The sequence below is a fragment of the Adiantum capillus-veneris genome, chromosome 2 (assembly GCF_014529385.1).
Source record: "Adiantum capillus-veneris isolate H3 chromosome 2, ASM1452938v2, whole genome shotgun sequence".
In the NCBI taxonomy this organism is placed as follows: Eukaryota; Viridiplantae; Streptophyta; class Polypodiopsida; order Polypodiales; family Pteridaceae; genus Adiantum; species Adiantum capillus-veneris.
This window is the reverse complement of record NC_140932.1, coordinates 1,731,591-1,758,495: the sequence shown is the minus strand read 5'-3', so window position 1 is coordinate 1,758,495 and position 26,905 is coordinate 1,731,591. Positions and strand designations below refer to the sequence as shown.

The window sequence follows — 26,905 nt, the reverse complement described above, 5'->3', positions numbered from 1 at the left end:
ACCAGGATCAGAGATGCCTCGGGTTGTTTTCACTAGAGTTGCGCAGCCACAAGGAGAGTCTCTTGATTTCAATCTCACGATTTATTTCTTTTAGTTTAGTCTCACTTTACTTCATTTTATTTTTGTACCCAGACATTCGATTAGATCCACAAGGATTGTATCAATTCGGTCTCATAGGTCATTTTGACCTTTTGAAGACATTTAATATAACATTTTATTTCATTTCATCTCTCTCTCTCTTCTGCTTTCGTCAACCTCCCCCTGGGCGAAGGGCTGCCCTGTGAGGGGGTCAAGCTCTAGCCAGCACCAGCGCTGTCGCATTCAACCAGCTAACCAACACTGCCGCGCCATTGCCGCTTCTCTGCATCACTGCATCAGCTTCCCCTGCTCGCATACCCCACCGTTCTCGTCACGAGTTTCCTCCCGAGCTCGTCCTCGTCACTGGCTCGCCCTCCCTTGAGTTTTATTTCCCAGACCTTCAAGCCTACCACACATAGTCAAATTATTAACTATTAAGAGGTCTTTCCCCCAAGGCTACTGACAGCCCATCCGTGGGTCTTCGCAGCAGCAGCCATGGCCACCCGGGCTTCATCCCGTGGCAAGCTCACCTTCGCAAGGGTTGTAGCAACACCCCCAAAACAAGACAACGTCGTCGGCCTTCAAAATGAAGTCGAAAAACTTCGCAAGAAGAACGATGAGCTCAAGCAAAGACTTCCTGCCATCGAGGCACGGCTTGCTGCAATGGAAAACTGCAAGAAAGAAGAGATGGAAGTGATGGAAGTCAAGTTCAATAAAATGAAGGAGGAAGTGGAGACCATCCTCACAAAGGAGGTCAAAACTTGAGTGTAGGAGGTAATATTTCGCAAGGTCGAAGATCGTGTGGCATCCACGCTACGCGAGCGACAACGACAAGAGGACATCTCCCTCAATGTTCGCATCGGGCTCCCAAGTGACTGGAGGGGAGGGGGATCTCAAGTTTTACGAGTGTTTTGCCCGTATCCAAGCAATAACCCACTTGGTACAATGGGATCCAGCAATAATCACCTCTCTTACACATGAGCATCGCACCAATCACGCAATCCTCACTCTCAAGACTAAGGCGGATCAAATCAAACTCCTTGAGCAATCAAGACTTCTCAAGGAAACTAAAATTTGGTTTGCAGAAGATCTCACACCCGCCCAACTCAAACAAAAGAAGGTAGAACTCCAAAAGATGCAAGAAGCACGCACAGGAAGGAAATGGGCAGTCTATCAAGGAGGTAAAGCCATTATTCAGGAGTTTCGGACTCCCAAGCCGGCTCCCTCCTCACCTTCCCCTTCTTAGTTTTGTTCATTTTAGCTTTTCTTTTTGACACCTCTTTGGACCCTCAGAGAGAGAGAGAGAGAGAGAGATTGAATTATCGTCTACGGAGGTCAGAGATTACCCATGGGACCGAAATCAAAACATTACAAAGGGGTTCTTCTTAACAAGAGGATCATGAGATACATCTCAGTTAAGGACTGAGGGTCCAAAGAGGTGTCAAAAAGAAAAGCTAAAATGAACAAAACTAAGAAGGGAAAGGTGAGGAGGGAGCCAGCTTGGGAGTCCGAAACTCCTGAATAATGGCTTTACCTCCTTGATAGACTGCCCATTTCCCTGCTGTGCGTGCTTCTTGCATCTTCTGGAGTTCTACCTTCTTTTGTTTGAGTTGGGCGGGTGTGAGATCTTCTGCACACATTCGGATCGACTTTCCCCAACTTATTCAAGGATTTACTACATTTGAGGAGCTTCTCTCAAGAACACATCCCTCTCCAGTAGCACTAGGCATCTATCTTGCCAAAGTACTAGAACATCACACCACACTCACAAACAAAATCACCACAGAATCATGACACGTCCCCTCCTTCACATGGGAAGGGGGGGAGTCTCATATATGAGATTGTGGGTCCCATGGGTCATTTTGGCCCCCCGAGGACGTAAATACATCATCATCATCATTATCTCTCTCTCTCTCTCTCTCTCTCTCTCTCTCTCTCTCTCTCTCTCTCTCTCTCTCTCTCTCTCTCTCTCTCTCTCTCTCTCTCTCTCTCTCTCTCTCTCTCTCTCTCTCATTCATTCAGTTCAGTTCTCTCAAGTGAAGTAAAGTGTCCCTTGTGTTTGTGCAGAGTACTAGATCCGAGCTAAATCCTTAAACACTTCCGCTGCATCTGACACTCCACTTTACTTCATAGGTGAATTTGGGCTCTTCTTGGATTCATCTGTGTATATGTTAGTATTGGATGACCCATGCGCACCATTTTTTTTTCCGAGAAAAAGATCCTTCTGTTAGTTAATAAAACTGCCCTAAGGGCTACAACCACCTCTACTAGAGAGGGCTACATCAACCATAAGGGGAGACTCTCCCAATGAAAAAACAGCGTATGTACAATGAGGGCTAAATCAAGAGATGGGAGGAGGGAAAATCCACACAGGTGGACGGTAGTGCCATCTAAGCTCGCCCTGAACCATGGTGAAGAAAGGCCCTGGGCGCCACAGTCGAAGGAACTCCTCTCTGTGCTCCTGCATGCAGTCGGAGCTGCCTTGAAGTCTTTGGAACTGTCCCCTGAGAGTATGGATCAACTCGAGCCAAAAATCTCGAACAGTCTCCGTTGGTGGCACAAGGCGAGCCTCAAAGATGCGGAAGCAGCCGGCCCGCGTCACCCCCAATGCACCATTGCTCTACATGCGGCAGAGACTCTACAATGTGAGACCAAAACTCTGCACGTGCACTTGCCACAGGGCGCATAGATGTTCACGAAGCCCAAGAGGCAACCTTGAACCTACAAAGTAATCCACTGAGCCCTGACAGGTACAATAATACCTCTATCCACAATGGCCTACTGCGAAGAGTCCGCAATAGTCATACATACCCCTCCCTGGATACCACAAGGTCCAAATGCAGCTGACCAAAATGTCTCATATCACCCACGCAAAAGCTGACCACGTCGTCTAATGCGGCTCTCACTCAGATGATGCTCCTATAGCATAAGAAGATCAATCTCTCCGTCCACAAGGCATCGCTGAAGCTCTTGACGTAATCGACCCCTCTGGCGCTGAAACTGAGGCCCATCTAATCCCTGCACGTTCCATGAGATGATCCTCATGGAGAGCGAGAGAGAACTAATGTTGCAATAGCAGCTAACAGTGTTATCTTTGAGGCTGTCTTGGATCCGGAATAATCTGCATCCAAGCGTCCCCGAGATAGGTGTGACTGCAAAGAGTGTCTAGCCCAGGCTCAAGGAGAGCGAGTCGTGTGCCATAGTTACCAGGAACGAGAAACCGGAACGGGAACGCGGAACGGGAACATGGAATAAAATGCCATTCCCTGTTACGGGTACTCACGTTTGAAACACGGAATGGGGATTCGGAACGAGAACTTGGAATGGGAACGGGGAACGGAGACCTGAAAACGGCGATTCCTTGTTACTATGTCGTGTGCAGGGCAACCTTCTCTGTCCAGGAGCCCTCATGTATGTGTACATAGCATGGCGGGCTCTACCTGTCAGCAAAGAAGTGTACAACAATGTGTCTACATCCTGCTGAGTCTAGAGGTGTCATTGAAAACTTGGCCAACAGCCACAGAGTCTATACCAAGTCTGTAACCCCCAGGTCTCCCATGTGGTGAGAGAACTCGAGAACTTGTGCTTGCAGCCACTCCAACACTAAGTCCAAAGTCCACTCAGGCTGGTCCCTGCCACATAGGGGAAAAGAGAAGCGAACCACTGAGTCCAGAGTCCAGGGCCTCTATCCCTCTAGCTGCAAGGAACAGTACATGAACTCTGAAGAAAGCTGCCTCAAAGTCTGGTGAAGGGTCGTTGAGAAAATGTGTGAAGTCATAGGCAAAGAAGTCCCACCCATGACGAATGTCGAAACTCATCAGTCCACGAGGAACTACTGCAAAGGGAGATGTCTGCATCAGAATGGGGGTTCGCAAGAAAGGTTATCCCTCTATCGCCAAGCGACTCGTGGCAAAAGCGCTGCCAAGAGATCTCCTAGCAACCGAGAAAGGTCCTGCCCCCTGGGTCGGCTGCGCGGTAGGAGCGAAAGGTGATGTGGAAGCAGGGGGCTAGCGAGAGGAGGAGTGGGGGGGCTGGGAGCGCCCAAGGGAGAAGGGCGAGGTGGGGAGGAGGAAGGGGGTGGGGGGGGAGGGACGGAGGGGAACTCGGGTTTGGGGGGGGGGGGGGGGGGGGGTGGAGGGGTTGTCGAAGGTGAGGCGGAGGAGGAGGGTGGAGTTGAGACCTCGTCCTGCTGAAGAGGGTCGAAAGGGTTCCCTGTGGGAACCCACTGTTGCTGGCCTGAATCCTGGGGACCACTCTGAGTGCCAGGCTAACGTGATGGCCTCTGTCGACACTGACCACGAACCTGCTACCAACCCTCCTCCGCCTGAGCCCCAGACTCGGAGGGTGGCTCTGCTTGATTACCGTGTGACTCTGTATGCTGCTGTTGGCCAGCCTTTGGAGGCTGGGACTGAGCTTGAGGTGAAGATCGGGGCCTGCTCCGTGGACAAGCCTTCGCAAGATGGCCCATCTGACCACAAATTAAACACTGATTCGGGAGGCTCGAATACTCCAAGCTCTAACGGAACCAACCACCAGTCACCCGAGGTAGTAGGATGACCTTCGGGAGGGTGTGGGTGTCCCGAACCAGAACAGTACTATGGGAATGCTAGACGCCTTGGCAACTACAGAGGCTACCGTGCGAGGTGTCTCCAGGACAGTCCCAATCTCTGAGCCTATCCTGGAAAGGAGCGAAAGGTACTCCCTCCTCAGGCCGGGGAAGCACTGAGATGGGCAGGTCTCCCTCCTCGAGAAGAACGTCGATAGTTGGATCGAAACCATGGCGCCATTGTCGAAGGTGTCTTTGAACTGCTCGATGGCTAGGGGGCTCTCAAACCGGCCTGTACTTTCAAAAAGGGCGGTAGACTTTAGACTTAAACCTTATTTGCTTTCACCCATTTAATTTGTCACCCACTTTACCTGTACTTTCAAGACACAACAAAGGGGAGAGGGATACAGGCTGCTAGATTGCACCTGTATGAGTAGACCAACACCAGATTGGCCCCTAACTTAGGCGCCCCTTTTGGTATTTCTTTATTGTTTAAAAGAGGGAATAAACGTTGTGGTTCCCTACAAGTTGCCCCGCACAAACTTGGCTGAATTTCAACTGTTCCGGCCCGATTTTGGCAACATAACTGTACTAGGACCCTTCACATTCAGTATTCCCACGCATTGACTGACTTTCCCGACGCATACGGGCACTTTGCAAAACCTGGCGAGAATCTGCAGCATGCTGAATTCCCTGTTTTCAGCCCCGAAAATGTGCCAGATCACATGTACAGTGGTCCCCTCGCGTCCCCGAACCTCCTGGGGGTATTAGGGACCGTTTAGGGCCAAAACCTAAACCTGCAGAAATACACAGCAGGCTGTAATTTACTGTTTCGGGCTCCGTTTCGCGTGCCAATCGCATCCGTAGCAAGTCATCGAGCTCCCGCACCTGTAGGGCTACTTGCCCTTTGAATCGGACGAGATTTCTGGCGTGAAACCTCTCCAAATTCACCTGTACTTGCGGGGGATTAACCGCTAGCTAATCCAGTACCTGTGCAAGAGGCTCTTGCCTCGGCAATCGCGCATGAACCCACACAACTGTACATTGGTCAATTGAAAAGCCCATTAGAGGGGCATAACATACTGCCATAGGGGAGAGAGAGGGCAGTGCGTAGCGTGCAGGGCATCACTCCTGGCACCGCACTCTACATAGGAGGGAAAGGAAGCACTCCATAGCTCTTAACCTATGACAAAACTGAAAAATGAGCCCTCTTCCTCCTAAATTCAGCGCCACTTCTTGTTGCATGAGGAAAGTGCACCAGAAGGTGCCACTTGGCACATTTACAAGCATTTTCCCGTTTCGGGGTTGCCGCCAAAAAATCTCCCAACCGGTTGCCTAGTTGACTTCACGGCACAGTAAGAAAATGTTCCCCTTGCCATTCCAGAGGTAATGACGCAAACACATTTTCAGGTCCCAAAATAGCAGTTCCCTAAATTTTAGGAGATGCTGCCATTGTATCTTTCTAGGTCATCTGACCCCCTTTGTACACTGCAACCACACCCAGAACTGAAATGTAGCCTCTGTAGCAAAGGATTCCACTTTGGCTAGTCAATGACCCCACTTTGGCTAACCATAGTCCTTGTCCAACCTTAGTGCTCTCTTGCCCTCAGGCCTGGACTCCCTCTGGACAGTTCCACACTAGCTATGCAATGCACGGCAGTTAGATTTCCCGAGGGGTGTTTCCAAGAAGTGAAAGTAAATCAATAATAAGAAAGAAATCGGCAAAAAGGATAGATAGTAGTCACACGCTGGTGACAGGCTCATCCCAATGACCTTGGACAAAATCTCGGGAATCTCAAACTCTATCTGGTAGTACGCCCGAAAAGCTGAACATCGAGGATCTTGCCCACCTCTGCTAAAAGGCACGCCTGGAGAAGATCACGCACCTCTCCTCTGCTAGGACGGGTGCCGATGATCTTGCAGATGATGGAGGTCGCTTGGAGGCGCTCCACCTCTGCTTGCTTTGACAGCGAGAGAGCAAGTCGGATGGTGGGCTCTGTAGGGTAGTGCGAGGGGGCTTCTAGAGAGTCCCTCTGGGATGGAGCATAAGCCTCCATCTGTGTCTATTGCTGTGAGTGTGGTGGATGACAAGCACCAGACAACTTCCAAGAAACTCCGACGGTGAAGGACAAGCCCTCAAGGTTGAGTCTCAAGCAGAAATCGAAGGCACCAGGGGGTTTTGCGCGAGGAAGATGCGGAGGGTGGAGCTAGAGGGAGCGAGTGGGGGGCGGGGCAGGCGCGTGGGGGCAGAGAAGCGAGTGGGGGAGACGGGCAAAGGCGCCAGGGCGGGCGGCAACAGTGCATAGGGAAGAGGGCAACGCGAGGGCAAGGGGGGAGGGGGGGGGGGGGGGGGGGGGGGGGGGGGGTCAGCGATGGCGGGGGGGTAGCGTACAACAGCAACAAGCGTCGATTTAGAATTCCAGTCCCATACATACCATATTGAATATAACATCTTGGGCGATGTGTTTGTGGAATTTATGCAGCCTTGATTGGAGATGCTCTGTTGTTCGTCACTGCCACCATTCAGCCTCGTCTGCAATCATTAGATCTGTTACATTTTCAACCTTTGAGAGTCAAATCTTATGTTTTTGCATCCAACATTCAGCCCTTGTATCCTCACATTCGGTGTAAAATCGTCCCTAGATGTTTCCCTTGGTGGCCATCTGCAACCCACACCGAATTGGATCTCAACGATGCAACATATCAGCCTTGGGAGCTTTATCTTGAAGAGTCATGTGGTGGTAATCAGTCTACATTCGAGCTGAGTCTTGCGTTGAAGTATATGATTTGTGTACAAGTTGTTGATATAATGAAAAGTAAATACCACTCCCCTAGCGGGTTGGGGGCCCTTGAGAGAGTTGGTTGGAACCTTGTCGGTGTCATTTCCTCTACATCTCTATGACTCTCTATTTGTTTACCACATTCTCTATAGTAGATCTCCATCTCCACATAGATCTGCCTATCTACTTGAGAAAGCTTTTTTACTCTCCCTATTTGATAACCACATCCTCTATAGCATATCTCAATGTCTCGCATAGATCTGCTTATCTACTTGAGAGATCTTTCTCTTCATTTATCTCTATGGATTTTAAGTAAGAGTACATCATTAACTCGAAAGTTTTATTGACTAATGCAAGGTTATTAACAAATAATTGTGATTTGTGTCATTGTGTTCTTTCAATTCTTGTGCCTTTGAATTTGACATTGGTCTTAGATATCTGTTTCACTAAGCATCTAATCTCCCAAAAGTGTTTTTCATGTGAAGCTGGTAATTGAAGTCGTTCCTCAAGGAAGACTCCTTTCACTCTTGGAGCAACGGGCTTGCCATTGTGTGTAAGACAATGCGCCTTGAGCGTAGGAAAAGGCAAACATTGTATGGGGTGGATAATGCCTTGGAAAGAAGTTTGTCATGCTCCTCTTGCAAGAGGAAATAAATCCTTGCATGGTGAAGATTTGTGTTGGCATCGATACCTCCAACCATCAAGGAAGTGATAGCTCTACATCGAAGGATTCTCAAGTCACTCCTACCCCTTATTTAGTTTCACCTACTTCCATTTCACCCAATCTCATGGGCTCCATGATGAGAATGATGATGGATATGATGATATGTTAAGAAGAGGCATGTCGGCAAGAGCGCATGGAGGCAATTGAGTGCAAGAGGCTATGCACGATCTCATTTCTACTCTAGAATGTCGCTCCAATTCCTTGCTTGAGTCAAAAGAAGGGAGGTTTTCTAATACCATGGTTGAGGCTACCGAGGCTACATCTAGCATCATTGAACCAATTCTCAAGGATCCAATTCAATGAGTATGATGGTAAGTCGGATGCTATTGACATTTAATGTTGGTTGCACCAATTCGATTCTTTCTTTGAGATCGTGGAATAGGTTTAAAAACATAAGATTCTCCTAACCTCTTTGTTTTCTTGAACACGTCTCTTACATTCAGTGAGGATGAGTTGCAAGAAGATCTCAAGGTGCACTTCTTGCCTCAACATTACCTCAAGAGATTGAAAGAGAACTTTCGGGCTTTGTCTCAACAAGGTAAACTTGGTATGTCTTATGCTAATGAAGTGTTCTAGTTAGATAGGCAATTGAGGAAGACAAATGAGAAACGGTTAGAGAACTTTTTTTTCAGATTAGACCACTCTATCAAGATCGACATGGAGGCTAGTGATCTGAAGTCATTTTTGGAAGCTATCCACTTGGCACAACGCAAGGAGATGACGCATGACAAAGGTAAGCTTAAGATGGTAAATGATAAATCTTCTTCACTTGATTCTTTCAATGACAAAGATAAGAATTCTAATGGGAATGGTAACAAAAACCAAAGAACTCTGCAATTTTTTCTTCACAATCTCAGTCCAAATTCACTCCCACGAATGATAAGTAAAAGGATAAGGGTAAAGAGAACTAGACTAGACTCGGTAGGCAATTAACAAAAGAAGAGCATGCATTTTGTAACGGCGGCCAAAGATTGGAGAATGGAAGGGTATACGAACAGGAATGGCAAAACAACCAAAAATTGGAGTTTTGGGAGTTTCCAGTAACAATAATAAGAAGCCCTAGATCTTAACACCAAATCCACAGACAGGCTGACACTGAGAATCAAGGATGAACAGTCTATCCCATTTGGGACAGGGTAACATTAACGGCATCCATCTCACTAGCACCGGTGTAGACCAAGACCACGCTACATCCACTCAGGTGGGGATAAATCACTTCTACAGCATAATAGGGATAGGATGCATGGGCTGGTTTGATTGTGCAATCACGGTACACTCAGACACTTGATATTTTAATCTGTCTCAAAAACCTGTATTAACCTCAGTAGACATTGATTTAAAGTCGTTTTTTCTTCTTTTTCTCTGTGCTGGCTACACTAGAGAAAGACTGTATGCCTTCCGACCAGTACACGGGTGCTGCAAATGCATGTGCACTGCTATACAGGTGCAGAGCCTTTATCTTCCCCTACTGGCTTGGAAGGTGTTTCTGGACCCCATAGTACCCTATCATTTGAGCTTGCTTTTGACATTTTAAGTTACATTCAGTTTTAGAGCTCTCCTGGTAACTATGCTTAGCACATAGTTACTCTACACTTAGCAGGTGGCGACAATGCTTAGCAGGAGGTTACTCTGCCTCTTCCTATCCTTATTCTCTCTCTGGATATCCATGCTGGTGGAGCACGCACAACCTTTTCCTCGAGCACTTGCCTAATCTTTGTCAGCCATTGGAGTGCCATGCTGCTTACTTGCAGATACATTGGGCTGTGACTCTCCCGCTGCTAACCCCTTCCTAAGTTGGCAGTAGATGGGATGTCGCCAGGATCTCCCATAAGAAAATTGTACAGTGTCATAAATCTTCCGCGGAGGGAGGGGGGGGGGGGGGGGGGGGGGATATATTTCCATGAATGTATACGAGATAAATGAATAATGCTCTGATTTCCTTTTATAGAGAGTCATCAACTAATGCAATTAAGCTTTAGTGAATCTTCTTTCGATCATCCTATAAAGCAACTGTTTCATAATGCACCCTAATCCTGCCAATCTATGTAGCTGGAATTGACAATAGTATGGAGACAAACACTCGCATGTGATAGACCACCATTTATGCATAAAAGGCATGGAATTTGTGAATGACAGTTGATGTATTGTCTGCCGAAACCCTAAATCATGACCTGCATGTCAATTTTCTTTCCTTAAAAACAGCTAGGGGGCCTGCACAGGTGTGCATGCGTATGTGGGTGTCTGTTGAAGCCTCAACTCATAGTCTGGCCACAGCCAGGTAAACCAGGAAAGAAAGAAAATCCTATTAAATACTCAGTACATCTCTAAACAATACAATGACAAGACAGATAACTTACAAGCAGAGACTCAATCCCAAAGAAAGACGTGTGGTTCTAAGCCAATAAAATACCTGCATTGCTTGCAGCATTAATTGCCAGCAAATTTGCTTCACCATTGAGCTGCTCCATTTGTTCATTCGTTACAAAGCCTTGAATAGTGGAGACAACATCTGTAGCACCATTCAAAAGGCCATCCCCATCCCCTGTAAGCATCTTGTAGCAGAGTCAGTTTCACCGCACTAACCCATTGAGAAGCATATGAGAGACAAAGGTGAATCCAAAAAAATTATGCCATAATCCAATACCTGCAATCCTTACAACTTGGTCCACCCATGCATCAGTATAAGAGGGCCTCCCTGACCTGCACTGCTATAGCTTAGGCCAGGGTACAATCAAGAGCTTACATCTAAATGGACAAATAACAATGAATGCCTACCTACTGAGAGAGACAACGTCAATCCCTTGGCCAACAGCTGCCTTGCAGACAGCGGATCCAACAAGCCCACTGCCTCCAAGAACCACCATCTGCACCTCAGGTAGGAAAGCCATAAGGCACCTTCAAAAAATGCCTTAGAGATTTTCCTTGTAGACCATTAAAAAAACAAAGCCAGAAAAGTCGGAGCTTTACTCCAAAAATTTAGCTTGATATGAAAGGGCTAAAAAGTGAGCATTGAACTAAGAGGGAGTTCATATAGAACATACGTTCCCATAATGAAACTAACTATTTACCGCAAATGATCTTTTAAGAGAACAAATCATAGAAAAATTTGTACAACCCATGCCAAAAATCTCCACATGCAGTCATAAAAAGAGTCATAGTATCACAGAAAATATCATTGACACAAGACTCCATAAGGCCTATCCACATTCAGTAAAGGCAACAACGGGTTTCGTCACTGTTTCTTGCTGTTTTTTAGGGTTTTGCCACTGGTTTTTGCTGTTTTTTAGGATTTCAAATCTGTGTTTTTCTGTTTTTTAAGGTTTTACAAGTGTTTCTTGCTGTTTTTAAGGGTTTCTTGTATTTTTTTGTTATATTACTCTCTCTCTCTCTGTCTCTTTCTCTCTCTCTCTCTCTCTCTCTCTCTCTCTCTCTCTCTCTCATTCATGGGAAGCATTGGAGAAGTGCCAACGGCTTCTCCCACGTGTAAGAAGACGCATCTCTCGCCGGCCGCCCACAAAGCCTCTTTCATGCAGACAGGGAAGAGGATGTCGGCAATAGAGAAGGAAATGAGAGAATGGAGAAACGAAGTGGCAGAGTAGAGGAAGGAGAGGAGCACTATTCTTCATAGATGGACCGAAGAAAGAGATGGCATGCGTAGGAGGATCGTTTCGCTCGAGGAGAAAGTGGTCATCCAAGATTCCATCATCCGAAATCTACAAGGTGAGCTTCTTGAAGTCAAAAGTGGGCGACTTGAAGAAGGGGAATTTCAACCTTCCTTGATGGAGGAGCTGAACACAATCAAAGAGCAAGTGCGGGTCATCAAGGAGGAGGAGGAGAAGAAATCATCTTGGGTTGAGGTCATCACCAAGACACAAAAGTGTTGGGTTAAAGGCCTAAATAACCCCTTTTGTACATTTTTATACTTTGTGAACCTGGACACATTTTTTAAAGTGACGCTTATAATAAAAGTGGGAAAGCCCAAAAACTCAACAAGTGAGTTTTCTCCAAATCGTATGAGCCCTCTCTCTCCCTCTACTTCCGTCTACAGTGCTACTGCTTCCTTGCACTCACGCTTGGGGCTATAGCCGGCCCAGACTTGCACTCTTTCACCTCGCGCATCTCCCGATAGCCTCTCCTTCGTGCTTTCAACTGGTATCAGAGCCCTACAGTTCGAAACAGGACCTGCACAGGCTACTCGATAGCAAGCTATATTGCTTTCCCGCGACGATTTTCACTTCCATCGCAAAGCCCCTTGTTTCCGGGGTCAAGAAGGTCACCAAAACTACCAAAACAGGTTGTTTTTAGGTCAAAACAGGTGATTTACACATTATTACAGGTTATAACAGCAATACACAGGTTTACCGAATTTATGGGATCACATGTATTGATGCTTTGTGTGAGGATTTGAGTGAAAAGCTAAGTACAGGTGATTTAAATCACATACTCAGCTGAAAATTCACATTTGGACAGTTTCATGTAAAGGAATTGTGGTCTATTGTATGCAAAGTCTTGTGGTTGCTCTTATTTGCTGAAATTTTCAGACTACTGCATCTATATTGTATACTCACTTGTGGTTGAGTTAAAATGGTTGCTACCTCTTCCGCATCTGACACTAAAAGTTTGATGGAAATCAAACGGTTTGATGGTCAAGGCTTCGACCTTTGGCAAGAACGCATGCAAGGTATCCTTTTCTTAAAGGATTGTGAAGATGCATTGGAAGAGAATAAGCCACAAGGTTTGTCTGACTTGGAGTGGGCCAGGTTGAATAAGAAGGCCATGACCTACATCAAAATGGCTATCCATGATGACATTTTGACGGACATCAAGCGTTTGGACTCTGCTTACGCTATATGGCAAAAGCTAAAGTCCAATTATGAGAACACGACGCCTGTGAACCAGGTGCATTTGATGCGAAAGCTGGTGAATATGCAGCTTGATGACTCGAAGTCAGCTTCTGAGCACTTGAGTGCTTTTACAGGTGTGTTTAGTCAGTTGCAGGACACTGGGCTTCAGCAATTTGATGATAAGCTGAAAGCTATTTTCTTGCTTATGACATTGACAGATACTTGGGAAACATTGGTTGTCTCCTTGAGTAACAGTCCCAGCCTCACGTATGACGGTGTGAGAGGGTCTATTTTCAATAAAGAGATTATACACAAGTCTAGTGGGAAAGGTGGAAGCTCTTCCTACAATGCAAGAGGTAGAAATCAAAAGCGTGATGCGGGCAACAGGACTCAAAATAGAAGTAAGAGCGAGACAAAGGATAAGGATATCACTTGCTATCAATGTGGTCACAAGAAACCCGATTGTCGATATTTCAAGAAAGAGCAGGATAAGAAGAAGGAAGCGGAAGTGAAGAAGAAGAAAGATGAGAAGACAGGGGCAAATCAGCAAGTGATTCCTCCAAGGATGCTGAAAATGCAAACGTATCCTCTAGTGTGGTCATTGAGGAGTTGTCAGACGTTGAGGAAATTTTGGTTGCAACTTCATGCCCCTCAGATTTGGTGATAGCTAATGCAAAAGACATGCTTATCTCAAAGAAAGATGTCATTGATGCATTGCTAAGTGCTAATGATGGCCTATCCTAGTCTTGGCTGGTAGATTTTGGTGCTTCTTTCCATGTGACTCTATCTTTGGAGTGTTTTGCTACATATGCTGCAAGCAATTATGGCAAGGTGTACCTTGGTGATAATTTTGCTTGCAATATTCAGGGAATAGGTACCATGCGCTTGGGCTCTTAACAATGGTCAAGAGCTTGTATTGAATGATGTCAGGTTTGTACCAAGCATTAAAAAAAGTTTGCTATCATTTGGCCAGTTAGATGACATGGTTTTACTACCATATTTGTTGGAACTTGGGGGTTCATGGAAGTTGCTCAAGGGCTCTATGCTTGTTACAAAAGGGTCTAAAAGAGATACTTTGTACTATCTTCGATGTAAAGCTTTGCCTGGCAAGTTTCTTGTTGTTGTTGAAGTTGCTTCACATACGAAATTGTGGCATAAGAGACTTGGCCATATGAGCCAAAAGGGTATTGATGTGCTTTCCTCTTTGAAGAGGGTTGATGTAGAAGGCAAAAACTTGGATTTTTGTAACGATTGTCTTTATGGAAAGCAAAAGAAATCTTCTTATTACTCTGGTGTCTCTCGCAAAGCTAATCCTCTTAATCTTATTCACTTCGATGTATGCACTATGCATGTTAAGTCTTTGGTGGTGCATTGTATTTTGTTACATTTATTGATGACTGTACTAGGAAAGGATGGGTGCATTTGTTGAAAAGCAAGAGTGAGACTTTTAATGCTTTTAAGAAGTTTCATGCTTTTGTCACTGCTCAAAAGAGTGCTAAGCTTAAATGTCTCAGGTCGGACAATGAAGGAGAATATGTATCTGCTGAATTTTAGCGTTTTTGTGATGATAATGGGATCAAAAGAGAGTTGATAGCCCCTTATAATCCGTCTTCTAATGGTGTGGCTGAGAGGTACAACAGTACTTTATGTGAGAGAGTGCGTTGCATGTTGTCCACCACTAATCTTTTCCAAGAGTTTTGGGGAGAGGCATTAAAAATTGCAGTTCATATTTGCAATCGCTCTCCGAATAGTACGCTGAAAAATGACATTCCAGAGGAGGTTTGGTCTGGCAAACCTGCCTCTAAGGATCATTTGAGAGTATTTGGCTGCGAAGCTTTTGTCCATATACGCAATGACTTGAGAACAAAGCTTGATATGAAGTCCATTAATGGAGTCTTTCTAGGTTATGGAGAAGAAGGTGAAATGGGCTATAGAGTGTGGTTACCACAATTTAAAAAGATAATTCGTAGCCGAGATGTAGTGTTCAATGAGGCAAAATTGCTTAAGAATGCTACAAAATCTGATTCTGACAAGAAAACAGTCAGATTTCAACATCTCGTGCAACTATTGATGTTGAAAAAGAGCCTCATGATGCATTACCGCAAGCTGAAATTGATAATCAGCCGGTTAACCTTGAGCCAGAAGAGGTAGGACATGATATTGATGATCCTAATGAGGATGGACAACCACCTGAATTGGCTGAAAATGATTTTCAGCAGCATGATAGAGCTGAAAATGAGTTGCCTCATAATGTAGAACTGTTGCCTGAGAATGTAGATCATTGGGTACGCAGGTCAACTCGTTTGAGAAGGCAACCGAAGAGATTTAATCCCTCTTTGCATCATGTAATGTTGCCAGATGAGGGTGAACCTCTTACTTATAAAGAGGCTAAGTCATGTGAGTCAAGCAGTAAGTGGGAGCTTGCAATGCAAGAGGAAATGAAATCCTTATATGCAAATGATACTTGGAATCTTGTGCCATTGCCTAAAGGGAGAAAGGCTCTTCCTAACAAATGGGTGTACAAGATTAAAATCGTGGATGAACAACCCAAGTACAAGGCAAGATTGGTTGCAAAAGGATATGCACAGAAAGAAGGAATGGATTTTCAAGAAATCTTTTCCCCTGTTGTAAAGCTTACAATGTTACGTGTCCTTTTTGCTCTCGTTGCGGTGCTTGATTTGGAAAAAAAAATTCCGAGAAAAAGATCCTTCTATTAGTTAATGAAACTGCCCACAGGGCTACAACCACCTCTTCGAGAGAGGGCTACAACAATCATGAAGGGGAGACTCTCCCAATGAAAAAATAGCATATGTACAATGAGGCTAAATCAAGAAATGGGAGGAGGGAAGAGCCACACAGGTGGACGGTAATGCCATCTAAGTACACCCTGGACCATGGTGAAAAAAGACCCAGGACGCCAGAGTCGAAGGAAGGCCTCTCTACGCTCCCGCATGCGGTTGGAGCTGCCCTGAAGACTCTCGAGCTGTCCTCAGAGAGTGTGGATCAACTCTAGCCAAAGATCATGAACAATCTTTGCTGGTGGACAGGGCGAGCCTCAAAGATGCGGAAATAGCAGGCCCGCCTGATGAACCAGAGTGTCAGGCCACTGATGAGCTCCCAGCACTCCTCTCTCTCTCACTGCACCACTCCTGTGGAGTAAACTCTGTGGCAGGCTGGAGTGTAGGTTGCCCCCCCTGCATCACTATCATCCTATCGGTGGAAGATAGCTCAAACTGAAGTGCCGGGCCCGTGAGAGTGGACCAAGCCGCTGCCCCCCAAGTGTACTGCCGAGCCGTCGAAAGATCGGGCATCAGCCGAAGAACACAAAGCCACACCTGTTGTGCCAAAGGACAGTCCCAAAGACAATGACGCTGACTCTCCACAAGGTGGCCACAAGTTGCACATGCGGCCGAGAGACCATTATGCACTAGCCAACTCCCAACTGCTGTAGCTCTGTGTGCGACCAGCCCACTGAAACAAAGTGACTCGCCTCGGCTGTCTGGAGTCCCACAACCTCTCCCAAAAAGCTATCAAGAACTCAACTGTGAGACCCTCCTCCTGCCAGTATGTGACATCCCAGTCGAACAGTGTACTGAAAGAAAGGGACACCTGAGTGGTCTCCAGAAGAGAAAGGGTCCCTCCAGAACCACTCTCCAGGGTCCCACTGTACTCATGCCAGTGGACAACACTCCCAAGCCCATAGCCTCCAATGTCCAATCTCAAGAGCTGCTGGGTCAGGATCGATGACACAAGTCCTCCCATAGATGCCCACCACTCGGATCCTCTGAAAACAGCACTGCCACCTTCGGAGCCTCTACTGCAACTCGTTGTAAGCGTCCCTCACCCTGTAGCTCGAAAAACAGGGAGGGAACAGTCTCTGAGCAAGCCCGAACAAAGATGAGAACCTCCAATCGCGTGAAGGCTCCCATCCATCTGGGCGCTGTCGACTTGAGAGACGTGAGCCACTCAGCTGGTACTGCCTTTGAGATGTCCTAACACATGCTCTGCACCCCTCTCATGCCTTGTAGCTGAAAGCCCTGTAGCTTCTCTGACAAGCCTGAAAACTGTAACCAGTCACCTAGAGAGAGTGCTGGACCCGCTGCCATGGAACCCCAGGAAACATAAGGCCGACTACCAACCAAGTGCCCTCTCTGAGTGCTAACCATGGGGTTCCAAACAAGTGGTTGTCGCAGGCGCTCCTCCGTGCAAGTAGGCTGGCGCTGCTCCAGGCCTCGCCGCAAGTGCTCCCAAGATCGAAGCGATCCTCCAGTCTCCTGCTCAAACCAACTCTACGCATCTCTGTGAAGATCCATCTGGTTGAAGGTTGCCAAGGGCCATTGTAACAAGAACTCCTTCTAGGGCTCGTCACCTAGAAGACGACCTCAGACGATGAACTTCCCAAGAAGGGCTCTGCTCTACTGTGCTGGGTCAATGATCCCAAGCCCTCCCTGTGAACAAGGAAGAATGATGACCTGCCAAGCCACTTTGGCTCGGGCAGCCAGAGTTTCTCGCCCTGACCAAAGGAAATTCCTGATCAGTCGCTCTACCTGGCTGATACAAGAACTCGAGAATATCCAGCAAGAAGTGATGTATCACATAGTAGCCAACAGCACCTGGTTGGCCACTACAACTCTGCCAGCCAAAGAAAGTCGTACGGAGCTCCAATGTAACAGCTTCCTCCTGATGGACAGGAGGAGGGGAGCAATCTGCTGCTCGGGAGACAAGTCAAAACCAACCTGACAGCCCAAGTACCGAACTGCAATCCCTGGGGGAATCCACCTGAAACCCTCACCTGGCGTCCAATCGGGCACAGGAGCACTACCAACCGAGAAAACCATTGTCTTTCTCCAGTTGATCAGTGCGCTAGATGCACAACAGAAGGTCTCAAGATCCTGCTCACACCTGTGAAGGTTGGCGTCCTGGTCATCTAAGTACAAGGCTAAATCGTCAGCAAACTCAGCGTCCAGTAGCTCATCTCCCCGAATAGGGGCTGCGACACCAAAAAACTGCTCATCGCCTCAACATAAAACAGAAAGAGGAAGGGGGCAAGAGGACAGCCCTGTCTAACCGAATGTGTGAGCATGAAACGATCACCTCTACCTCCTGCCAAAAGTACCTGACTATGTGCCTGTCTGTACAAAGCTGACACCCCTCTCGTCCAAGCATCTAAGAAGCCCATCTTGCGTAGAGTGCCCTCTAGAAAGTCCCAGTCAACTCTATCGTATGCCTTCTCAAAATCGAGAAGAAGAATCACCATATCCTCACCATGGAGCCGTGCAAGGGCAGAAGCCTCCCAAAAAGTAAAGATGTTGTCAAGGATACTACGCTCCTTGACAAAACTTGTCTGAGTCCCATGTATAAGGCTCTCTAGAGGTGGCTGGATCCTCAAACTCAAAGCCTTGGCAAGCATTTTGTAGGCTGAGTTGAGGATGGTGATGGGGCGCCACTGTCGAATCTCATCACCAAGGAGCCACCCTCCTTGGGAATGAGGTAGATCAGACCCTCACTCATGCTGTCAGGCATCACTCCTGCGTGCAAGATGTACTGAAAAGCACTACAGAGATCTGGGCCAAGCAAGTCCCAGTACTCCAAGAAAAAACTAAGAGTCAATCCATCCTCACCTGGGCAGCTACCACGGAGGAGTGCACTAAGAGCCGTGTGCAGCTCCTCAAGCTGAAGTGACAGCTAAAGCCTCTGACGCATCTCCTCAGTCACAAGGCAAGGCATTTGTGCCCACACCTGCTCCCTGCATGCATCCTGACGCTCTGACTGAGGCTCTGCAGACAGTAACTCACGGTAAAAGTCAGTAGCAACTACACGCATTTCCTCTGGCTCAGAAGCAACTGACCCATCGGGCCTCCTAAACTGACTGACCTTGGCATGCGTATGTCGAGGTCCCACTGCCTCGAAGAAAGCACCAGTCACTCTGTCGCCCACCTGTGTCCACTGAGATGCCTGTCGATGGAAAGCAAACTCATGTCGCCGCTCCTCTGCGCTAACAAGCTCCTGGCGAGCCTGCTGTAGCTGCTCCTCCAACCAAGGACTGTCCAGATGTTGCTCCTGCATCCTCTGCAACGAAGCAATGCCCCGTCTGAGACGTTGCTCCTCCTCTCTCACTGCAGCCAAGCGAGCCAAAGACTCCTGGTTGTAGTAGCATCTCCATCATCGACTTGTGTCCATAGGGCTTGGTGGAAATTGTGGCGTAGATGGGGATGGGGGATAGGGGAACAATCCTCTTGGTGTAGGGAGTTCTTCTCCTCCAACTTCACTCCATCACCTTCACGCAAAGTATCCATTCCACTTCTCATGATGACCATGCACTGAGTAGTTGGGTACTTAGGGTACTTGGGTTCTTGGGTACTGGGGTACTTGGGTACTTGGGGTTCTTGGAGTACTTGGGGTACTTGGGGTTCTTGGCTTGCAATCTACGTTTAAGAAGTCTTTTCTCTTACCCAAGCTCGACTCCTTCCTGTGGGTGCGGGTGCACCCCTTGGCGCCAAGATTTCTTTTTCCCACCTCACGTCGATTGGCTTGCCGCTAAGTGCGAGGTCCGCTCTCAATGAGTGGAAAAGAGGAACAAGGGGAGGCTAGACAAGCCCTTCTTATTTGGGTTACTTGCCACTCTTCAAAACACAGATTAAGGATCCACACGCCCAAGTGGTCTTGGGTTACGTACGATCGCAACCAAAAAAAAAAAAAAAATCAGTGGTTCTTTGTGCTTCTTTCCTTGAGTGATGATACCAAACATTGCCACAGAGCTCTGATACAATGTAATGTGCAACGGAACTGAATAATGGTGTATGCTCAGGATGAGGTTTCTTTTACTAAAGGGAAAGGAGAGCCTTCCTTGACTTAATGAGAGATTGTGCACTAGACCAAAGCAAAAGAGAATGGAGAACTGTAAGAGATAGTGCTGAGAGTAATAGAGAGAGAGATAGATAGATTGTATTATCGTCCACGCAGGTCAAATATGACCTATGAGACCAAAATAAAACATTACATCGGGCTTCTACTAAGAAGCTGTGACATACATCTCAGTTAAGGATTGAGGGTCCGACAAGAAAATGAAAGAGAAAAGGAAAGAGCAAATCCTATGGAGGGTTAGGGGATGGAGGCACGGGTCTAGGAGTTCGAAACTCCTGAATGATGGCTTTTCCGCCTCGATAGACCGCCCATTTGCCTTGTTTACGAGCTTCGTGCATCTTCTTGAGCTCGCTTGCCTTAAGCTTAAGTTGATTTGGAGTCAGCTCCTCGGCGATCCAAATCGTTCTTCCTTTGAGGAGACGGGATTGTCGTAGTAGCTTCATGTCCAAAGCTATGTGGACAAAGAGGATTTCTTCATCTCTCCTCTCAAGCATGAGGATGTAATCCTAGGGGCACCATGGTTTGATCACATGGCTGCAAATGTTAAATTCCCTGAAAGGAAAATCTACTTAGGTTCAGGGAAAAAGATATGTACATAGATGCTAAGGAGTTGGATAGTACCATACCTATTGTACATAAGCAAGCTTTCAATAATTCAATAAAGAGCTCTATTTCCATGTACATGATTTTTGTTAAAGATTCTCAAAATGAACCTAATGTTCTAGCAAAAGAAGATATAAGCAATCAAAAGGAGTTAAGAGTTATCCAAGTTCCTCAAGAAATTTCAAGACGTTTTCATTGATGACATCTCTTGTGATCTACCTCCCAAATGGGGGATGACGACCATGCAATTGAGCTTCTGCCAAGAAGCTCACCGCCTAATAAACCTCCTTATAGAGTTTCTCAAGCTCAATAAGAGGAGATTATGTGGCAAGTGCATGAGTTGGTTGACAAAGGCATGGTTACACCAGCTCATCTCCATTTTGTTCACCCGTGTTATTAGTGCAAAAGAAAGATGGCACATATCGTATGTGTGTCGACTATAGAGCACTAAATAGGATCACTATCAAGAATAGGTTTCCCGTTCCACGGGTAGAAGACCTATCTGATAAGCTACAGGGGTCGACCTACTTCAGTAGGATTGACCTAAAAAGTGGCTACCATCAAATAAGGATAGTTGATCAAGACATTGTAAAGACCGCAGTTCGCACTACGTTTGGTCTTTATGAGTATATTGTCATGCCTTTTGTGTTAGGTGCAACGGAATGAATGTTGTTATTTCTCAAGATGAGTGTTCCGTAATGTGCTCAAGGTTCCTTTTATTCTTATGGAAGGGAGAGCCTTCCGTTCATAGAGAGAGAGTGCAATGATCACAAACAAAGTGAATGGACACTGCATGCAAGTGTATGAGACAGAGAGATAAAGAGAGAAGAGAATACGACACCAGAGACGTTGTAAAACCCTCCTCCGAAGGCCCCACTCTCGTCGGCGAGAGTGGTCTACGATTGATTGCACAAACTGGTACAAAATGGATGCATGTGACTGATGCAAGTCTAGGATAGATCGATGACGACGACGGGGATGGCAAGGCCGATCTAAGGGCTGAATACTCAAGCTTTGGTACTGCTCTTCAAAAACGCTATTGGCTGAAATCTGAGGCTGAATTGCTGCTGTCCCAAAAACGCTACTGGCTGAATATCATCGGGACCAAAAACGTTGATGGGTGCTGCTCTCTAATGGCTGAAAACTGCTGGTCTTTATGGTGGTCAAGGCTGAAAACCTGCTGGTGCTTTACCTGCTGAAATCGCCGTGCCAAAAGGGGGCGATTGGGGTTCTAGAAAACGCTAGGGCTGCAAAGCCGTCTTGGAGGAAAAACGCTAGCAAAAAGCGGGGCGATTTGGTTCTGAAAACGCTAGGCTGAGGCTGATCTGTGGCGATGTCTGCTGTAGGGGAAAACGCTAGGGCTGAGATCTTCAGGCGATAGGTGGTTGGAGTAAAAACGCCAAGGCTTGGGGAGGCTGTGCTGATGAAAAACGCTAGGCTGTAGGGGACTTGCTTGGAGGGAGAAACGCCACCAAGGGGGAATCTTGCTGAGAAGTTGCCTGTTGAGCCAAGTGCTCCTACTGCCTCTTCTGCCATTTAGTGCTAACTTTGGTTTGCTTGCCAAGTGCTCCTGCTGCCTCTTCTGCCATTTAGTGCTAACTTTGGTTTGCTTATATATCAACTTGCCCAATTTGCCCTACTCAGTTCCCAACAAAAGTCACTTAAAATAATAAGTGAAAATTGTCAAAAATAGGAAAAATAGGCTAAATGCATTGGAAAATTCTCCTGAAGGATTCTGATGGATTCTGATGGGAATGCTTATGATCATGTTGTGTGCAACCAGAGGATATGCATCTACACTAAGTGCCTGGACATGCACGGTCTGCGAACAGACTCACAAAAGTGCCAAATCACTTCCTATTCTAAACTGACTTCACTGAACTGAACCCTGGTCATGCTGTAGCTTGTCCACAAAGTTCAAACACATAGGGTTGGATGTGTCACGTGACATTTTGGCTTGACCAATGCACCAAACACATTTAACTGCTTGATAAAGAAGCTATTCAGGCCTCACCGAACCTTTAGTAGAGTGTTCTTTGATGATATAATCATCTACTCTAATTCATTAGACGAACACAAGCAACACCTCCAGGTAATGTTTCAAGTTTTAAGAGAGAATAAAGTTTATATTAATCGAAAGATTGTGAATTTTTCTTACAAGAGATTCAGTATTTAGGTCACATTATCTCTCAAGATGGCATCCAAATAGAGGTAATAAAAGGATGGCCTAATCCAAGGAATCTACATGATTTAAAAAGCTTTATAGGTATGTGTGCATACTATAGATGCTTCATAGAAAAGTTCTCACAAATCGCGGGACCCTTACATGACCTAATAAAAAAAACGTTAGGTATATATGGTCCACCAAGGAGAACAATGCTTTCAAAAAGCTTAAAGAGAAGCTTCTCTCTCAACCTGTGCTTACACTTTCCGATCTCTCAAAGCCATTTGAGGTCCAATGCGACACTTGTGGTGATTGACTTGAAGCTGTTTTGCTCCAAGAAGGGCACGCCATAGCCTACGAAAGTCGAAGGCTCGACCCTGTTGAGCAAGCTCTAGGCATATATGAAAAGGAACTCTTAGCAGTCCTACATGCTCTAGATTCGTGGAAGCACTATTTATTGGAGACTCCTTTCATTCTGCGAACGGATCACCAAAGCCTCAAGTACTTCATGACGCAGACCAAGCTCTCCGACAAACAAATGAGGTGGGCAAATTTCCTTTCGCAATTTCATTTTCATATTGCTCACATTGTTGGCAAGCATAATCAAGTGGCCAATACACTCTCAAGACGACCGAGAGTGAATGCGGTATCCATTAGCAACTCACAATGATCTATCTTCTATGCTATCGATCCCGATTTTTAGAGATGTGATTTCAGCCCTTGCACTAGGGAAGAAGGAAGAACCATTTACCCTACAACATGGTTATCTTCTCTATGGCAATAGACTATGCGTTACTAACTCATTGCGTGAGAAAGTAATGTATGAATCTCATGCTCCTCCTTATGCGGGGCATAGAGGGATTCAGTCTATCTTAAAAGGGATAGAAACATATTTCTATTGGCCTGCCATGAAAGCAGACATACAAGAGTAAGCTTAAAAATGTGTGGTATGCCAAAAGACAAAGTTTGATGGAGGGAAGCAACCTGGATTACTTCAACCTTTGTCAATCCCTAATTCACCATGGGAGAGCATATCCATGGATTTTATCTTTGGATTGCCCATGTCTATCCATGGGAATACCGGAATATGGACAATACTAGACAGGTTTAGCAAACAAGCAAATTTCATACCTGTCAAAAAGACTATCAAGGCCCATCAAATGGCAACCCTCTTTATATCACAAATCTTCAAATACCATGGCTTGCCAATGTCTATAGTGTCGGATAGAGATCCTAGAATGACCAGTAATTTCTGGAAGTGTCTCTTTGAGAATTTAGGTACAAGGCTAAACTTCTCTTCGGCCTATCATCCTCAAGCCAAAGTGAAATAGCTAACCTAACAATTCTTGATCTACTAAAAGTTTATGTCACAGAAGTAGATCAAAAGTCCCAATGGGAGAAGTACATACCTTTAGTGGAGTATTCTTACAATAACACTATACATACTTCCACGAGAAAAGCACCTCTTGAGGTGATAGAGGGAAGATCAAAAAGTCCCTTGCTACTCAAGGTACATGGGAAGATCTTCGCTACAGATGAATATAGCCAAGACCTGCAAGAATCTTTCCAAAAGATTAAGGAGGCTATATCCATCTCTCAGCAAAGGCAAAAGACTGCTGCTGATAAGCACAGAATAGCCCTAGCCTTTAAACAAAATGATTGGGTCTTGCTTAAGTTTCCCAAGGCTCGATTAAGGCACACAATGGGCAAGAATCCTACAGGACACCAAAAGTACTATGCTAAGTTAGCAAAAAGGTACTATGGTCCCTTTCAGATTCTTAGGCCAATCAATGGGATGACCTATCAGCTCAAGTTGCCCAACCATTGGCTCATACACAATGCTTTCCATGTGAGCCTATTAAAGCCTTACAAAGGAGAGCCACCTCAAGAAGCAATCATTGAAGACCCACCGGAGATCGAGGACAAAGAAGAGTTGCTGCAGTCTGAGTTCATTCTCTGAGTCCAGTCTGAGTGCATTCAGTAGCCCAATGGCTTGCCTATTTCCTATTGGCAAGAAGACTAAGAGGTCCAATGAGAGTTTAATTGAATTATTTAATTACCTAAAGCTCTCACAGAAGAGGAAAGGAAGACACTTGTCAAAAGGCTATCAACTATGCTTCTAATTTGTGATTGGCTAAGCTTTACAGGAGCCAATGGGAGGCCACCATGAGCAATTAGCAAGAGGGGTCGACCAAGAAGAGAGAGGGGGCTGCATTTTACTCTTAACACATTTTTCCACACACACACACACAATTCATGTGTGGAAGAAGAACTCCATCTCCTTCCCCAAGGATTGAGAAGTTGTCACGTGACACATCCAACCCTATGTGTCCATGGACAAGCTACAGCATGACCAGGGTTCAGTTAAGTCAAGTCAGTCTAGAATAAGAAGTGATCTGGCACTTTTGTGAGTCTGTTTGCAGACCGTGCATGACCAGTCACTTAGTGTAGATGCATTCCTTCGGTTGCACACAGCATGACCATAAGCATTCCCATCAGAATCCATTAGAATCCTTCAGGGGAATTTTCCAGTGCATTAAGCCTATTTTCCCTATTTTTGACATTTTTCACTTATTATTTTTAAGTGACTTTTGTTGGAAAGTAGGTAGGGCAAATTGAGTAAGTTTGTATATAAACAAACCTAGGCTAGCACTAATTGGCAGAAGAGGCAGCAGGAGCACCGCTCAACAGGCACCTTCTCAGCAGGACCCCCAACTACATGACCTAGCGTTTTTGCAACTCTGCATCAAGCTAGCGTTTTTGCAAGGACAGATCAGCCTTGGCGATTTTGCATTGCAGAGGAGCTTTGGCATTGTGTCACGTGACACATCCAACCCTATGTGTCCGTGGACAAGCTACAACACGACAAGGGTTCAGTCAGTCCAGTTAGTCTAGATTTAGAAGTGATCTGGCACTTTTGTGAGTCTGTTCGCAGACCGTGCATGCCCAGGCACTTAGATTAGATGCATATCCTCTGGTTACACACAGCATGACCATCGAATTCCAGTCAGATCCCATCAGTAGCATTTTTACAGTGCATAGACCTATTTTCCCTATTTTTGACATTTTTCACTTATAATTTTTCAGTGACTTTTGCTGAAAAGTAGGTAGGGCAAATTGAGTGAGTTTGTATATAAGCAAACCTAGGCTAGCACTAATTGGCAGAAGAGGCAGCAAGAGCACTCGCTCAACACGCAACTTCTCAACAGAACCCCAAGCCCTAGCGTTTTTGCTCCAGAACAACAACCTAGTGTTTTTGGACCAGATCAGCCAGCGATTTGCACTCGCAGATTCCGACGACAGCAGAACGTCAGATCAGCCTAGCGTTTTGCATTTGCAGAACAACCGGCGACAGATTTGCAGATTTTCAGCCCTAGCGTTTTTGCACCTGCATCCAACCCTAGAGTTTTGCAGATTCTCCGCAACGGAACCTCAAGAACCATCAGCCTTTTCAGTTTTCAGCCCTTAGACACCGCAGATCAAGTCCCGAACCTCGCAGACCTCACCTTACTGCAACAGTTCCTCGCCGCCCGGTTAGTTTCCGCAAGGTTTACTATTTCAGCCCGGAAAACACAGATTTCAGCATCTGCGTTTTCAGTGCGTCATCGTCGCATCGTCGTCATCGACATAGTCACCAACATAGAGTCAAAATTCAGCAGATAGAAGATTGCAGATTTCAGCCATTAGCAGTTTCAGGTTTCAACCCGTCTCTTCGTCGTCCTCATCGTCGTCGACATCGTCGGCAAGTCCAAGCATTGTAGAGATTTGTGCAAACATAAGTAGACCGCTCTCGCCATAGAGAGTGGGGCCTTCGGAGGAGGGTTTTACAACGTCTCTGGTGTCGTATCTCTCTTCTCTCTCTATCTCTCAGTCTCATACACTTGCACGCACAGTGTCCATTCACTTTGTTTGTGATCATAGCATTCTCTCATTAAGAACGGAAGGCTCTCCCTTCCATAAGAACAAAAGGAACCTTGAGCACAGTTCGGAGCACTCATCTTGAGCAAAGCGCAAACATTCATTCCGCTGCACCTAACACATTGGCAGACACAGCAGAACCACTTCACGACCGCAGATCAGCCCTAGCGTTAGTGGATTTTTCCGAGCAGCAGAACTCAGCCCCTAGCGTTTTTGCATCAGCCTGACCCCTCAACGTTTTTGCAGATCTTCGCGACGGAATCAGCCCTAGACTCAGCGTTTTGAGTTTTCAGCAGTCACACTCCGCAGAAGAACCCCCGAACCTCGCAGATCTCACCTTCCCGCAGCAGATCCTCGCCGCACGATCAAATCCCGCAAAAAATT

The 26,905-nt window shown here is 46.2% G+C and overlaps 1 protein-coding gene across 2 annotated transcripts in view; it reads right to left on the bottom strand.

The window, feature by feature from the left end:
• The window catches only part of FLN1 (fructokinase-like 1), an 81,766-nt gene that overhangs the window by 13,202 nt on the left and 41,659 nt on the right, over positions 1–26,905 (bottom strand). Inside the window, exons 3-5 of one of the 2 annotated variants that reach the window (XM_086483351.1) lie at positions 10,904–10,992; positions 10,773–10,828; positions 10,539–10,670 (exon numbers count right to left, since the gene is read on the bottom strand). In XM_086483351.1, coding sequence (XP_086339477.1) covers positions 10,539–10,670; positions 10,773–10,828; positions 10,904–10,992 — 277 coding nt within the window. The remainder of the gene's footprint in view (positions 1–10,538; positions 10,671–10,772; positions 10,829–10,903; positions 10,993–26,905) is intronic. The other variant, XM_086483355.1, reaches the window with a different exon arrangement.